The sequence below is a fragment of the Dendrobates tinctorius genome, unplaced genomic scaffold (genome assembly GCF_039654945.1).
Source record: "Dendrobates tinctorius isolate UK_male_01 unplaced genomic scaffold, ASM3965494v1 ptg000001l, whole genome shotgun sequence".
Taxonomy (NCBI): domain Eukaryota; kingdom Metazoa; phylum Chordata; class Amphibia; order Anura; family Dendrobatidae; genus Dendrobates; species Dendrobates tinctorius.
Genome location: NW_027361669.1, coordinates 19,572,957 through 19,588,795, shown reverse-complemented (window position 1 = coordinate 19,588,795; position 15,839 = coordinate 19,572,957). Strand labels below are relative to the sequence as shown.

The 15,839-nt window shown below is 42.3% G+C and overlaps 1 protein-coding gene across 1 annotated transcript in view; it reads right to left on the bottom strand.

Annotated features, from left to right (window-relative positions):
• PDLIM4 (PDZ and LIM domain 4) overlaps positions 1 to 15,839 on the bottom strand; it is a 213,415-nt gene that overhangs the window by 145,923 nt on the left and 51,653 nt on the right. Inside the window, exon 2 of the mRNA XM_073570139.1 lies at positions 7,439 to 7,590. Coding sequence (XP_073426240.1) covers positions 7,439 to 7,590 — 152 coding nt within the window. The remainder of the gene's footprint in view (positions 1 to 7,438; positions 7,591 to 15,839) is intronic.

Here is a 15,839-nt window from a genome sequence, read left to right as displayed (position 1 = left end):
AGATTCATCTTGGCCTGGGTAATTCACCATTTCACTTGATAATCCAGGCATGGTATGTGAAAACAGCTCCATGGAGTAATCAGTAGTATGGCCTGCTTCATCCTTCAATCTTGGTTGGGGTGAAGGACACAAGGAAAGGTGTGGTTCATGAACATGAGCCTCCAATGACGACTCAGTGCTTTTACTTTTTACAACTGAAGAAGAGGAGGCGATAGAGCTGGAGGCTGAGTCAGCAATGTAAGACAAAACTTTTCCTGATGCTCTGGCTTTAAAAGCGGTTTGCCAACTCCTAGAAAACGAAGCGTTCGAGGCCTTATGTAGCCAGACGATGACGCAGGCTCAACACCTCCTGCATTCGGTCCTATTTTGCTCTTGCCACTACCATCAGATCCACCACCAACACCATCATTACCAGCTGCCAACCCCCGCCCAATTCCACGGCCTCTTCCACCAGCCTTCCTCATTTTTGGTAGAAATGTAGACAAAATCCAACAAACTATATAGTAATGTAAAACAAGGTACAAGGTGTCTATAGGACAGGGGAGATTTTGAATTTCTGCAGACACTTGTGGACACTGGACACTTTTGGATTGTGTGAGGCCCAATGAATATCTGAGCGCTATGTGACAGGCTCGATGGCACAGCTGTGGCCAAAGTGACTAGAGGATAAGGGAGATTTTGAATCTCTGCACACACTTTTGGACACTGGACACTTTTGGATTGTGTGAGGCCCAATGAATATCTGAGCGCTATGTGACAGGCTCGATGGCACAGCTGTGACCAAAGTGACTAGAGGATAAGGGAGATTTTGAATCTCTGCACACACTTTTGGACACTGGACACTTTTGGATTGTGTGAGGCCCAATGAATATCTGAGCGCTATGTGACAGGCTCGATGGCACAGCTGTGACCAAAGTGACTAGAGGATAAGGGAGATTTTGAATCTCTGCACACACTTTTGGACACTGGACACTTTTGGATTGTGTGAGGCCCAATGAATATCTGAGCGCTATGTGACAGGCTCGATGGCACAGCTGTGACCAAAGTGACTAGAGGATAAGGGAGATTTTGAATCTCTGCACACACTTTTGGACACTGGACACTTTTGGATTGTGTGAGGCCCAATGAATATCTGAGCGCTATGTGACAGGCTCGATGGCACAGCTGTGACCAAAGTGACTAGAGGATAAGGGAGATTTTGAATCTCTGCACACACTTTTGGACACTGGACACTTTTGGATTGTGTGAGGCCCAATGAATATCTGAGCGCTATGTGACAGGCTCGATGGCACAGCTGTGACCAAAGTGACTAGAGGATAAGGGAGATTTTGAATCTCTGCACACACTTTTGGACACTGGACACTTTTGGATTGTGTGAGGCCCAATGAATATCTGAGCGCTATGTGACAGGCTCGATGGCACAGCTGTGACCAAAGTGACTAGAGGATAAGGGAGATTTTGAATCTCTGCACACACTTTTGGACACTGGACACTTTTGGATTGTGTGAGGCCCAATGAATATCTGAGCGCTATGTGACAGGCTCGATGGCACAGCTGTGACCAAAGTGACTAGAGGATAAGGGAGATTTTGAATCTCTGCACACACTTTTGGACACTGGACACTTTTGGATTGTGTGAGGCCCAATGAATATCTGAGCGCTATGTGACAGGCTCGATGGCACAGCTGTGACCAAAGTGACTAGAGGATAAGGGAGATTTTGAATCTCTGCACACACTTTTGGACACTGGACACTTTTGGATTGTGTGAGGCCCAATGAATATCTGAGCGCTATGTGACAGGCTCGATGGCACAGCTGTGACCAAATTGACTAGAGGATAAGGGAGATTTTGAATCTCTGCACACACTTTTGGACACTGGACACTTTTGGATTGTGTGAGGCCCAATGAATATCTGAGCGCTATGTGACAGGCTCGATGGCACAGCTGTGACCAAAGTGACTAGAGGATAAGGGAGATTTTGAATCTCTGCACACACTTTTGGACACTGGACACTTTTGGATTGTGTGAGGCCCAATGAATATCTGAGCGCTATGTGACAGGCTCGATGGCACAGCTGTGACAAAAGTGACTAGAGGATAAGGGAGATTGGATTGCTTTTAAAAAAGCAGTTTGCAGAGCAGTGGGTAAACAGCAATGCCAGCCTGTCAGGAAGCCTTAAAAGGCAGCCCAACAACCAACACCACTGATACACCACAATATAGCCTCCCCTTGCACTGCACACACAGTGACTGGTGTGTTGTGCAGGCCAAATTGCTAGCAGCAGAAGCAGTTTTTTTTTCTTCTCAGCAGGACAAAAAAAAATTGGGATTGCTTTTAAAAAAGCAGTTTGCGGAGCAGTGGGTAAACAGCAATGCAGGAATGTCAGGAAGCCTTAGAAGGCAGCCCAACAACCAACACCACTGATACACCACTATATAGCCTCCCCTTGCACTGCACACACAGTGACTGGTGTGTTGTGCAGGCCAAATCGCTAGCAGCAGAAGCAGTTTTTTTGTCTTCTTCCCTGCCTAACGCTCTCCCTACAGAATCAGCAGCAACCTCTCCCTATACTGAGATCGGCAGAAGTAAGATGGCGGTCGGCGTGCACGCCCTTTTATACCCCCTGTGACGCCCACCAAAGCAAGCCAATCACTTGCATGCCCTTCTGAAAGATGGTGGTGACCCCTGCCTATGTCATCACGTTGCCCACAGTGTCCGTTGATCCTGATTGGCTGAAAAAGAGTGCAAAACAAACTTTTGAAACGCGACTTTGGCGCGTAAGTCGCCGACCTCGTGGCCGACCTCATCCTAGGGTCGGGTTTCGTTTCATGAAACCCGACTTTGCCAAAAGTCGGCGACTTTTGAAATTTTTCGACCCGTTTCGCTCAACTCTAGTTATCACCTTTCCACAGGATCATAGGGGACACATGCAAGAATGCGTGACCACTGCTTCATTCACCGTTTATGTCGTGTTTCCTAAGAACACTTTCTTCTTTTTTTATTGTTTTTTTCCATAGCACCAGATGCATTTTTAATTTTTAGCAGTAAGCCATACAAGAATCATAGAGATAATTTCTAACTATGTTTTTGCTATGTAATCGGAGGACAGCCTGAGGCAGGGCCTGACACACAGATTTCAACGATGTGTCACTTATTAAGCTGTATGCTGTTGTTTCCATACAATGAATGTTATATCACAAGGAGATTATCATTGTCCAGACTAGCTCCCTTATGCCAAGTGGTCCGATTACGCCCCCTCCTCCATTAACCAGTGCTTCTACTTTAGTTAAAGGGTTCGTCAGGGACTAAACCATTGTTCAATTTGAGATCAATTGGGATGTGACACCTGGCACCCCCACAAATCAGCTGAAATCTGCGCTGATGGTTGCCAGATATAAGCAGGGTGACACAGCTCTGTACAGTATTAGGAGGAGGTTACCAGGTATAGCACCTTATCTCTGATTTGCCTTAATAAGAAATATATAGCAGTGGCCATTATACTACTGTATGTACTGGACTGCATGTTGTCTGCTGCATTTCTTTAGATTTGGCAAACAGTGAAGTAGATTTCAGCTGATCAGTAGGGGTGCCATGTGACAGCCCCCCACCGATAAATAGAGTTCATCAATTTTTTAGTTCCGGATAACCCCTATAAGAGTTAAATGATCTAAAAGTGTATACTGTAAGTCCATTAGTTACTGTTTAAGTACACATGTTGGTGGTTCTGGAATATCACATTCCTGCCGTCTGATTCAATATGAAACTGTAAAAGTGTCATGTAAAATCAAAAGTGAAGATGATGGGAAAATGAAAGTTGTGGCTCCTATAAAAAAATGTTTCTATAAAGCCTTGTAAAATATGTGAATGGAGGCACGTATCACCACTTAAAAGCAGTCTGCCAGATGTGTTATATAAAATGCCTTTTAGCGTTTAAGTTGTTTTAATAGTTGGCAATTTAACAATGCTTTAGAATCATTGGTTAGAAGTCTACAGCTGCTAATCTCTCGGATAACCTTCCCCTTTACGTGCTTTTATACTTTTCAGCCTATGTATAAGCTCTCAATCCACATCAATGTCCATATAGCAGTGATGTCACAAGCCGCTAGGACATAAGTAGAGAATGCCGTCATGAAGACTACGGTCAGGAGCACCATGTTCTGGACATATATTTATACATGGATATATCAGAAACACTCAGTAATAAGGAGCAGTGCCCACCTACCTTTAGGTGTATGTGTGTGTTTATATGTGTATATTAACGAAACTATTAATATGACAGATTGACAGTAACTGAAGCCGGTCATCAAGATCTGATCATGTGACAGTCCACTCAGAATCTGTCTACACCAATCACATCAGTCGTGCTGTACGATCACTCCATGTCCTGACCTACATGAATCTGCTGCCAAATTCAATGGTACAGCTGCGCTAGCCATGTATCACCCGTGCACAAATTCCAATTCTAATGTTTTTTTTCCTCTAAAAAAGCATTTTCTAGTTCACTTGTTTTTTTTTGGCAAAAAGAATATGGTGCAGACCCCTTTCCACTTTTCTTTTTTCACGCTTCCCTTGTTGAAGCTACAATCAGCTGTGATATGCGGGGGTCTACACCTATAGCACTATAACCTTACTCCTAGATGCTCATTTTTTTATTCTATCTCAGATGTTTTGGACATCACATTATGAGTGTTATATATTTTTGTCACAAATCCTCCGTTCCTAGGGACACACCGAGTGACAGCTCTGCCGCCCAATAGATGGCAGGGGCGTGCTGGGCTGTCAGTATTGTGTATGGGAAAGCCCAGCCACCCAATCAGGGTCTGGGGTGTGCTGACTTGCTAAATTAGGAGTGCACAGCAGCCAAATCAATCAAATCTGCTGGGCTTCCTCCAGGTGTCAACTTTCTGGGTGATTGCCTGGCTAGATAGCTGGCTGGCAATGGTCAGACTATTGTCAGTTGTAGCTTTGCTCGGTGGTATGCATGCCTTGTGCTTTTGTATTTTGCTGTTCTGATCTTTTGCTGCCTGACCTTGGACCTTGCCTTTTGACTAGTCGTTTGTCTAGCCCCTTTGTCTCAATCCGCTACTATTTTGGACTTCTGACCTCAGACTGTGACTTATTTTATCTTTTGTCTTGCCCCTCTGCCTTTGACGTACACTCTTGGTATTTGACCCCGGACTTTTAATCTCCCCCGACTCTCAACTTGTCAGTGAGAAGTGATGATAGCCAGTGTCACAATTTTCTTGACATATTATATATTTTTTATTTGACATTTGATATTTTATCTCATTCTTCCATAAATATTTAATATAGGTGTATGGCCATTTTGACATTGTCCTTTCAATGGTAAGAGCAATTGGCTGCATGGAAGCTACAGACCCCATTTTTACAGTGAAGAGTCACAGAAGACTCCGTCTTACGTAGGGGAAACACTGATGCTGTCATCTCACCCATCTGTCAGCTCTCTGGAATGTTCCATTCTAACCACAAGTCATGGTGGAGGTCAAGTTCCATTTTTTAAACATATTTATGTTTTGTAAGACAAAACAAAGTTCTAGATGATTAAATATTTAGAGATGATTAGATCTTTGTGACCTTCTTGGCAATAATAGTGTTGGGGAGAACATGGAAAAGCTTTTTTGGCTTGAGCAGTAAGTCCTAATGATCATATGTGAATCAATTGCACACCAATTTGATTTTCCAAGATTTTGAAAAAAAACCCAATAAAACATAAATCTGAATTTTAATAGACCAAGGGAGCAGTTTATCTCTCATTTTGTGGCAGTTTTCTAGTGCTAAAAAGCTGCAAATCTTTGTACAATGAGTAGTTGTGCAAAAATGTAGAGACTTTTGAGGTTTTGATGCGCTCCACCTACTTACTGAAAAGTGAGTGGCGCTTAGGGGAGGGCACAGCCTATTGGTGCTGGGAATTTGCCCTTATAATAAATTTGCTCTCCGTTCCCTGTCATCAATACTCCATATGTGTATAGAGGCAAGACATCAAATCACATGCAATATTAGGTGCAGCATCACTACAACGTGATGTGATTGATTTTTACCATACATGTTATGTAATGCCAACTTTAGGGGACTAGTACCATTTTTTTTTATATTTATCTAATACCCTAGACCATGAACAAGGGCTTATCCAATAGTAGAAAACCCCAAAATGTAAAGGCAGGCAACAACTTTCTAGGTGGATTTACTTTTTCCTGGCCTATTCATGTTTTCTTGTAGCTGTGGTGCCTTTATGTAAGTGCTCTAAATGAGCTTCAGTCTGCCTATATTTAACAGATCCACTATCTCTGTGGCTTTTGGTTTTCAGAGAGGCCATACAGTGGCTTTGGGACCTCGTACAGATGAGGCCTAGCACTGACTTGGGCTACTAGGTGTCAAGAACCAAAGTTCATAGGAAAAGCATTGTTACAATTTAATGTTCCCAAGAGATCCTGTGCAGGTAGGCAAAACCCAGCCCCACAATAGTTACTCTCCTATATTGCCTCCATTAGAGAAAGGCCAAAAATCAAATTTTATTATAGTGAACACAACAAGCAAACACTTAGTTTAAAAACAATTAAAATGTCTGAACTCACAGACACACATAGACAAACAAAAAACAATGGGTCATGTTAATAGACAGTTAAATACAGTGGGCCCCAGAATTAACCATTTAATCAAATAACAAATATCTACTGAATTTCAATATCTGGGATCTAACACCACAGGTTAACAATCCTAATCTTATTCATTGTCATAATATCATGGTGTTAATACAAATATACCAGAATACGGTATCTACATATCAAGTCCTATAGGGAAACACTGTGATTGCATAAGGGATACACAGGCAAAATAAACGCCATGTGTATGCATCAAATTCTCAACATGGTACCACTAAATCAAATACAAGAAAATAGGGACAACATAGCCCCTTTCCCTAACATGATATCACCTGGTTTCAGAGGACAAGCAAGGTTTGGGGGTCCCATACAATTTAACCATTGGTCTGCTTGTCCTCAGAAAGGGAGATAAAGTGCTGTGTTCGGCAGCTCCTTGATCAGCAATTAGCAGATCGGTGGAGGTGATGGGTGTCGGACCCCCACGGATCTCACACTCATTACCTATCCTAAAGATACATAGCTCTTCATCATGTGAATAGGTAGTCCTTTTTCTGAGTATTTTATTACTACATCATTTACCAAGCAGCAGCGGACTTTGCTCATTTTTATTTCTTGGATATTGGTCCAAATCTGTATAGATTTACACTGTGGGTCTCGTTCACGCCTAACCAGTCATGGTTTTCTCTATTCTAGTTCATATAAATTGGGCCATCGCTCGGCCACTAGCATTAGGAAATTATCTATGGAAATGATTTCTCAAAAGAACTAACCAACAAAAGTAATGAGTTTGTGAAATAAAATATAGAAGATGTACAGACCTGTTTAGGAAAAGTGTCAGATGGCTTGAACAAGCCTTAATCTTGTTTTGAGCCTGTAGATGAGTCATGTTTTCTGTTTTCTCCCCATTGATTTCCAGAATAACATCCCCTGGGCATAGGTTAGCCAGAGCAGCCTTGCTTCCGGGATTAATCTGTACAGGAAGAGGAACAATAGGTGCACGGTGTTAGAAAGCTATATAAATATATAGATAATGGAAACACATGCAGAATGGATGTCGGCAAATAATCGTTGAGCTTGTAAAATGGGAGGATCTCCTCATGTCTGAGACACTTCTACAGATGAGGCCCTTGAGTGCATTACATTAGAAGAATGGCTTTATATTGTAACATTCTGGATTACTGATTTCCTGCAGAATACTGTGAAAGTTACATAGCATGAAATGTAAACTTATCAGAACGGTTTTGAATGTTACCAATATTCAGTCAAAAAATTCATCACTGATTCATCACTGAGTCCTCTAGCACTTATTTAGCTTATGGCAGCCAGCTAGCCTATTGTGAAAATGCTGTTACTTGTAGTTACATACATAACATAGTAACATAGTATTTAGGTTGAAGAAAGACTTTAAGTCCATCTAGTTCAACCCATATCCTGTCCTAACTTGCCCTAACATGTTGATCCAGAGGAAGGCAAAAAAAATCCATGCGGCAAACAGTAAGCTTCACATTGGGGAAAAAATTCCTTCCCGATTCCACATACGGCAATCAGACTAGCTCCCTGGATCAACGCAATATTAAGGAAACTAGTGTATATACCCTGTAATATTATACTTTTCAAGAAAGGCATCCAGTCCCTTCTTAAATTTTAGTAGGGAATCACTCATTACAACATCATATGGCAGAGAGTTCCATAGTCTCACTGCTCTTACAGTAAATAATCTGCATCTGTGATTATAATTAAACCTTCTTTCCTCCAGACGTAGAGGATGCCCCCTTGTCCCCATCATAGGTCTAAGAGTTGTGAGGTAATGACCCCTGTTACAGCTAGGGGGCGCTGTATGTGCTTCCCCAGGATACGCACGGAGGCTTAATTGTGATGGTGAGTTAGGGACTGGCATTATTGTAAATGCGCTGCTAGCCCGAAATGTAGTTCCTCTGGGACTTGTATAACCACAAGTGTTTGTTTCACTTAGTTATAATAGGGGGCTTATAGGGTTAGTCAGAGAGCTGGGCGGGAATGACTAACAACACATACACCGCCCACCTGTGGGGGTGGTTACAGGCACATAATGTGACCAGGGTTTGGGACACGTGGGGAGTGTATGGACCTGAATGGTCAGTGTGTAAGGTCCCGGAAGGCTGTTTGTTGGAAGGTTCTAACTTCCTGAATAGCACACAGAAAGACCTTGCACCTGAAGACCGTGTATGTGCAGAGCCTGTGACGGCTACTGCGTTGAAGGAGCTACCAACCTGCTGAGGATCTGGACTGTCAGGTTGCGTGGTGAGCAAGGCACTAACGGTGATCCCAGTTAGGCAGCTTCCTCGAAGACCAAGGACTGACGAGGAGTCAGCATGGGGAGCAGGAGCTCCTGATAGGTAACCCAGTGTATGGGGGAACTGTGTGCACTGACAAAGGTCAGTTAATGAACTGTGCAGTCACCCACGGGAACTGGATGGAGCATGGTCCAGCGTGCTTAGAAACCGCAAAGCTCAATGTTATGTTCCAGTGATGTAGTGTATGTAATGGACTAGTCGTGGTACGGTTTATGATTGCATAATAAACCGCATGGACTTGTTTATGTGAGAAAACCTTTACTGTGTGCCTTCATCCTGCTGCCAAGTGAGTGTTCCCCAACACACTCAGTAAGCGCTGTCTCACAGAGTAAAAAGATCATTAGAAAGGCCCCCTCATATATTTATACATTGTAATAAGATCACCCCTTAGCCTTCGTTTTTCAAAACTAAATAACCCCAAGTGTAATAACCTGTCTTGGTATTGCAGACCCCCTAGTTCCCTAATAACCTTGGTCGGTCTTCTCTACACCGGCTCCAGTTCAGCTACAGTGGGGCAAAAAAGTATTTAGTCAGTCAGCAATAGTGCAAGTTCCACCACTTAAAAAGATGAGAGGCGTCTGTAATTTACATCATAGGTAGACCTCAACTATGGGAGACAAACTGAGAAAAAAAAATCCAGAAAATCACATTGTCTGTTTTTATTTTCATTTTATTTGCATATTATGGTGGAAAATAAGTATTTGGTCAGAAACAAGCAATCAAGATTTCTGGCTCTGACAGACCTGTAACTTCTTCTTTAAGAGTCTACTCTTTCCTCCACTCATTACCTGTAGTAATGGCACCTGTTTAAACTTGTTATCAGTATAAAAAGACACCTGTGCACACCCTCAAACAGTCTGACTCCAAACTCCACTATGGTGAAGACCAAAGAGCTGTCAAAGGACACCAGAAACAAAATTGTAGCCCTGCACCAGACTGGGAAGACTGAATCTGCAATAGCCAACCAGCTTGGAGTGAAGAAATCAACTGTGGGAGCAATAATTAGAAAATGGAAGACATACAAGACCACTGATAATCTCCCTCGATCTGGTGCTCCACGCAAAATCCCACCCCGTGGGGTCAGAATGATCACAAGAACGGTGAGCAAAAATCCCAGAACCACGCGGGGGGACCTAGTGAATGAACTGCAGAGAGCTGGGACCAATGTAACAAGGCCTACCATAAGTAACACACTACGCCACCATGGACTCAGATCCTGCAGTGCCAGACGTGTCCCACTGCTTAAGCCTGTACATGTCCGGGCCCGTCTGAAGTTTGCTAGAGAGCATTTGGATGATCCAGAGGAGTTTTGGGAGAATGTCCTATGGTCTGATGAAACCAAACTGGAACTGTTTGGTAGAAACACAACTTGTCGTGTTTGGAGGAAAAAGAATACTGAGTTGCATCCATCAAACACCATACCTACTGTAAAGCATGGTGGTGGAAAAATCATGCTTTGGGGCTGTTTCTCTGCAAAGGGGCCAGGACGACTGATCCGGGTACATGAAAGAATGAATGGGGCCATGTATCGTGAGATTTTGAGTGCAAACCTCCTTCCATCAGCAAGGGCATTGATGATGAAACGTGACTGGGTCTTTCAACATGACAATGATCCAAAGCACACCGCCAGGGCAACGAAGGAGTGGCTTCGTAAGAAGCATTTCAAGGTCCTGGAGTGGCCTAGCCAGTCTCCAGATCTCAACCCTATAGAAAACCTTTGGAGGGAGTTGAAAGTCCGTGTTGCCAAGCGAAAAGCCAAAAACATCACTGCTCTAGAGGAGATCTGCATGGAGGAATGGGCCAACATACCAACAACAGTGTGTGGCAACCTTGTGAAGACTTACAGAAAACGTTTGACCTCTGTCATTGCCAACAAAGGATATATCACAAAGTATTGAGATGAAATTTTGTTTATGACCAAATACTTATTTTCCACCATAATATGCAAATAAAATGAAAAAAAAACAGACAATGTGATTTTCTGGATTTTTTTTTCTCAGTTTGTCTCCCATAGTTGAGGTCTACCTATGATGTAAATTACAGATGCCTCTCATCTTTTTAAGTGGTGGAAATTGCACTATTGCTGACTGACTAAATACTTTTTTGCCCCACTGTATGTCTTTCTTAGACACCGGAGACCAGAACTGTACACAGTATTCTAAGTGTGGTCACACTAGTGACTTATATAGAGGTAAAATTATGTTCTCCTCATGAGCATCTATGCCTCTTTTAATGCATCCCATTATTTTATTTGCCTTTGCAGCAGCTGCCTGACACTGGCCACTAAATGTGAATTTGTCATCCACCCATACACCCAGGTCTTTTTCAGTGACAGTTTTGCCCAGTGTTTTACAATTAAGCACATAATTATACATCTTAATTCCTCTGCCCAGGTGCATGACCTTACATTTATCCAAAATAAAAAAGCTCATTTGCCATTTATCAGCCCAAGCTTCTAGTTTACATAAATCTTCCTGTAAATTGTCCTCCTCTGTATTGATTACCCTGCAGAGTTTAGTGTAACCTGCAAATATTGAAATTCTACTCTCTATGCCCCCTACAAGGTCATTAATAAATATGTTAAGGAGAAGCGGGCCCAATGCTGACCCCTGTGGTACCCCACTGCTAACCATGACCCAGTCCGAGTGTGCTCCATTAATTACCAACCTTTGTTTCCTATCCCTGAGCCTGCTCTTAACCCACTTACACATATTTTCCCCATCCCCATTGTTCTCATTTTATGTATGAACCTTTTGTGTGGCACCGTATCAAAAGCTTTTGAAAAGTCCATGTACACCACGTCCACTGCATTTCCTTGGTCCAGTCCGGAATTTACCTCTTCATAGAAACTGATCAGATTAGTCTGACAGGAACGGTCCCTTGTAAACCCATGTTGATATTGGGTCATAAGTTTATTCTTCTCCAGATACTCCAGTATAGTATCTCTTAGAAAACCCTCCAGGATTTTACCCACAGTAGAGGTTAAGTTTACTGGCCTATAATTTCCAAGTTCAGTTTTGTCCCCTTTTTGAATATTGGCACCACATTTGCTATACGCCAGTCCTGTGGTACAGACCCTGTTATTATGGAATCTTTAAAGATTAAAATACTAGTCTATCAATGACTGTACTTAATTCCTGCAGTACTCAGGGGTGTATCCCATCCGGGCCCGGGGATTTCTCAACTTTAGTGATTTTTAGATGCCGATGTACTGTACTTCCTGCTGGGTCAAGCAGGTGATATTGCACAAATTTTGTACGTGGTTCGTTGCCAACGTAAAAAAATTATAACATATTCAAAGGTTAGGTGATAACTTGTGGAAAGGTGACAATCTGACAGCTGGACCCTTCAATGATCCCAAGTATGGAGCTCTGACTAGTTGCTATGTCACTTGACTATTTCCAGCCATCCCATAAAGAACTGATGGAGTAGTGGAGCACAAGTGCAACCACCTTCAGGGCCCCTTTTCTGTAATCGATGAGAGTCTCACAGTACAGACCCATCAGCGTACAAGTTATTACTCATCTGTTGGATAATTGATAATCTTTCTTATTGGGAATAACTCTTTAAAGGGGTTAATAATAATCTTTATTTTTATATAGCGCTAACATATTCCGCAGCGCTTTACAGTTTGCACACATTATCATCACTGTCCCCAATGGGGCTCACAATCTAAATTCCCTATCAGTATGTCTTCGGAATGTGGGAGGAAACTGGAGAACCCAGAGGAAACCCACGCAAACATACAAACTCCTTGCAGATGTTGTCCTTGGTGGCATTCAAACCTGGGACTCCAGTGCTGCAAGGCTGCAGTGCTAACCACTGAGCCACCATGCTGCTGTGTTGTCCAGCTAGGGGCACAGTCTGCAGTCACTCTATATAACTGCAGACTTGTGAATGCTTACCGCACCCACAGCGTGCACTGTGAGGAATCTGCTGTGTTGGCACTGGGAGCAGGCAGACTGGCATATTTCCAACCACTTTCCTGAGTAGATATGTCCTGCTCAATGGTATTGAGGTAGGCCGTGTGCAACTAGTTAGCACGTGACCGCATGAATGCAACTTGCATACTTGTAGACATGTGCCCGCCCTCTCCCGGAGCCTGCACCAGAGAATCCACACCGCACGGACCGTCTTGTACCCCAAGGCCAGACAACCCCTTTAAGCCAGAAGCAATATGAGTAAATTAACCCTATCATATATAAATTATGTAAACTCCAGCTGCTTTTAAATGGGTTTTCAATGACTGTGATATTGATAAACTATTTTAGGATAAGTTACCAATATCACAAATCAGCTTTTATCAGTTCCAACAGTGGTCGGATGTAAACAATGTGAGAACTGAAACATCACTGATCTATCACGTTGTTTAGTGGGCACTGTCAGGTACTGCAAAACAACTTCCATTCAAATATCGGAGCTAACGTAGCCAACGTCGGCCACTAAACAATGTGAATGATGAAGGAAAAAATGTTGTAGCGGTCTGTGGAGTGCTGAGATAAGGGAGAATTATAGGGACAGCAATCTGGTAACAAACCTTTATTAACCCTTCGATCTCCACAACGCGATATGATAGCATAAAACTATCTTCATTAGGTGGTGCAAAGGGAATAAACAAGGAAATGACATCTTTCCTAATTTACCTAAAACAGAAAGGTTCAGGGTATGTGCACACGTTGCAGATTCTGCGGTGGAATTTTCTGCGTGGATTTTGCTAAATCCTCAGGTAAAATGACCTGTGTTTTACCTGCGGATTTAGTGCAGATTTACTGCGGATTTAGTGCAGATTTACTGCGGATTTCCTCTGCGTTTTGACACCTGCGGATTCCTATAAGGGAGCAGGTGTCAAAACGCTGCGGATCAGCACAAAAGAAGTGACATGCTGCAGTTTTGAATCCGCAGAAAATCCGCAGCATGTGCACAGATTGTTTTTTTAAACATAGGCTAAAATGGTACTGTACATCATTTGCAGATCTGCTGCGGATCTGTAGGGCCAAATCCGCTGTGGATCCGCAGCAGAATCCGCAACGTGTGCACATACCCTTATTCTGATTTCATGTCAGATATTGAGAAAAACATGCATATGTGTCTTTTTATATAGTCTATGTAAACTTCTGGTTTCCACTGTTAGTAAGAAAAATAAACAGGTCATCAATAACAAAGTGGTGGAAGACCCTATGAGCCAGTCACTAGGATAGACCCTTTTAAATATAGCCATTTAAGGGTAAAAAACCTACAGTGGTCAATAATCTGGAAATTCACTGCAGATTTTACCCTCTGCATTGCACCCTTGTCAGATCTGCGTCCCAATTCTGTAAAGTATGTGAACTGATGCGCAGATTTTGATGTGGATTTGTTGCAGAACTGCAGCAATACTTGCAACGGGAGAACTGCAGCAGTTTTTATGTGTGAACATGGAGTCAAGCACTCATCACATATATCCAACATACATGTAGGAATTAGGAATCAGAAGTAAAATAAATTACATCTAAAAACACTTTTAATGTTCCATATTTTGATTGCAGAATATTTTTGTGGCTCTTTCCAAGCAATCAAGATGCTGGTCTGCAAACATTATTGTTCACTCCCAAACTACAAACCGATATGGAAATGTGTGGGATTTCCATGGGGCTTCGGAACTCAAGTCATGGATAACACCTGCGGCATGTGATATTATGTGGCTGGGCTCCCTGGAGGGAGGCTCTATAAGGGTGATGATCCCAGATTCCTAATGATCATGTTTATTTTCTTAATCTTATCCTACTTGTTGAGTAATGGTTCTTTGATGTCCAGGACGCCGTGTTTATACGTGGTATGATAGGGCGAGGTGCATTATTTCCTCTTGGTGTGTTTGGCAGAAGTATCTGTTGATGGATGTTAGCCCAAGTTTACGTCTTCAGATAAATGCATTCTTCTCCACTGGAACTGCTGTTATAAAAATACCAATCGGAGGATGTGATTTATTGAATATCTGATGTCTCCACTGGTTATTTTGAGAAAAAAAAGACCCATAAAATCCAATTTAGGGCTTTAATACTTGTGATTTTATAGATGTCCTGTGGTTTTCAATGTGTTTGTAACCTCATCTGGATTCACATACTTAAATTAAATTAATGATATCTATGTAATAAAGCCACATAGTGATGCTGATACACCCTATCACCATGTTATGTTACTTTTGGAATGTCATCAACCATGCAGTACTTCATTTTCTTACAATAGTTGACAAGCATCACATACAGTATGTACACCTATAGGTCATTGTGAAATGTAGCACAAAAGTTACATAACAATCATAATAAAGTATTGCATTTTGGAACCACTATTCAGAATATTAATTCATGAGAAAAACAAAACTGCTGTAAAAACCAAGTTGGTATGTTCAATTTTTCCACAAATTATAGCACTATTGGAAGGATGGCCCAGGACTGTGACACAGATGTCCTAAGATTAGGATAGGTCATCAATATCAATTCGGTGAGGGCTCAACACCTAGCACTCTTAGCGATCAGCTATTGAATCCCGCCATTTGTAAACTGTGTACAGAGCTGAATGTAGAGCTCAAAGCAAGTCTTCAATGGCTTCTAGCCTCCCCAATTCTTTTGTGTAAACTTGTAGGAACAGACGTGTCAGTCAGGGGGATCAGGGGAGAGAAGCTGTTGAGGACCTCCTTCAAACTAGTCTTCCGAGACCTCTTTTCAATATGCAATATGATCTCTCTGAAGCCTTGTAAGTTTCAAAGTAAAACATACACGGTTGCAATAATGTAGCATGATGGTTTGGCAGGATGAATCAGATGACAGGTTCCCTTTAATGAATAAAATATAAGTGCCCAAACTGTTCAGGATACACATTGGCATACAGACTGCATGCGGCTTCATATTAT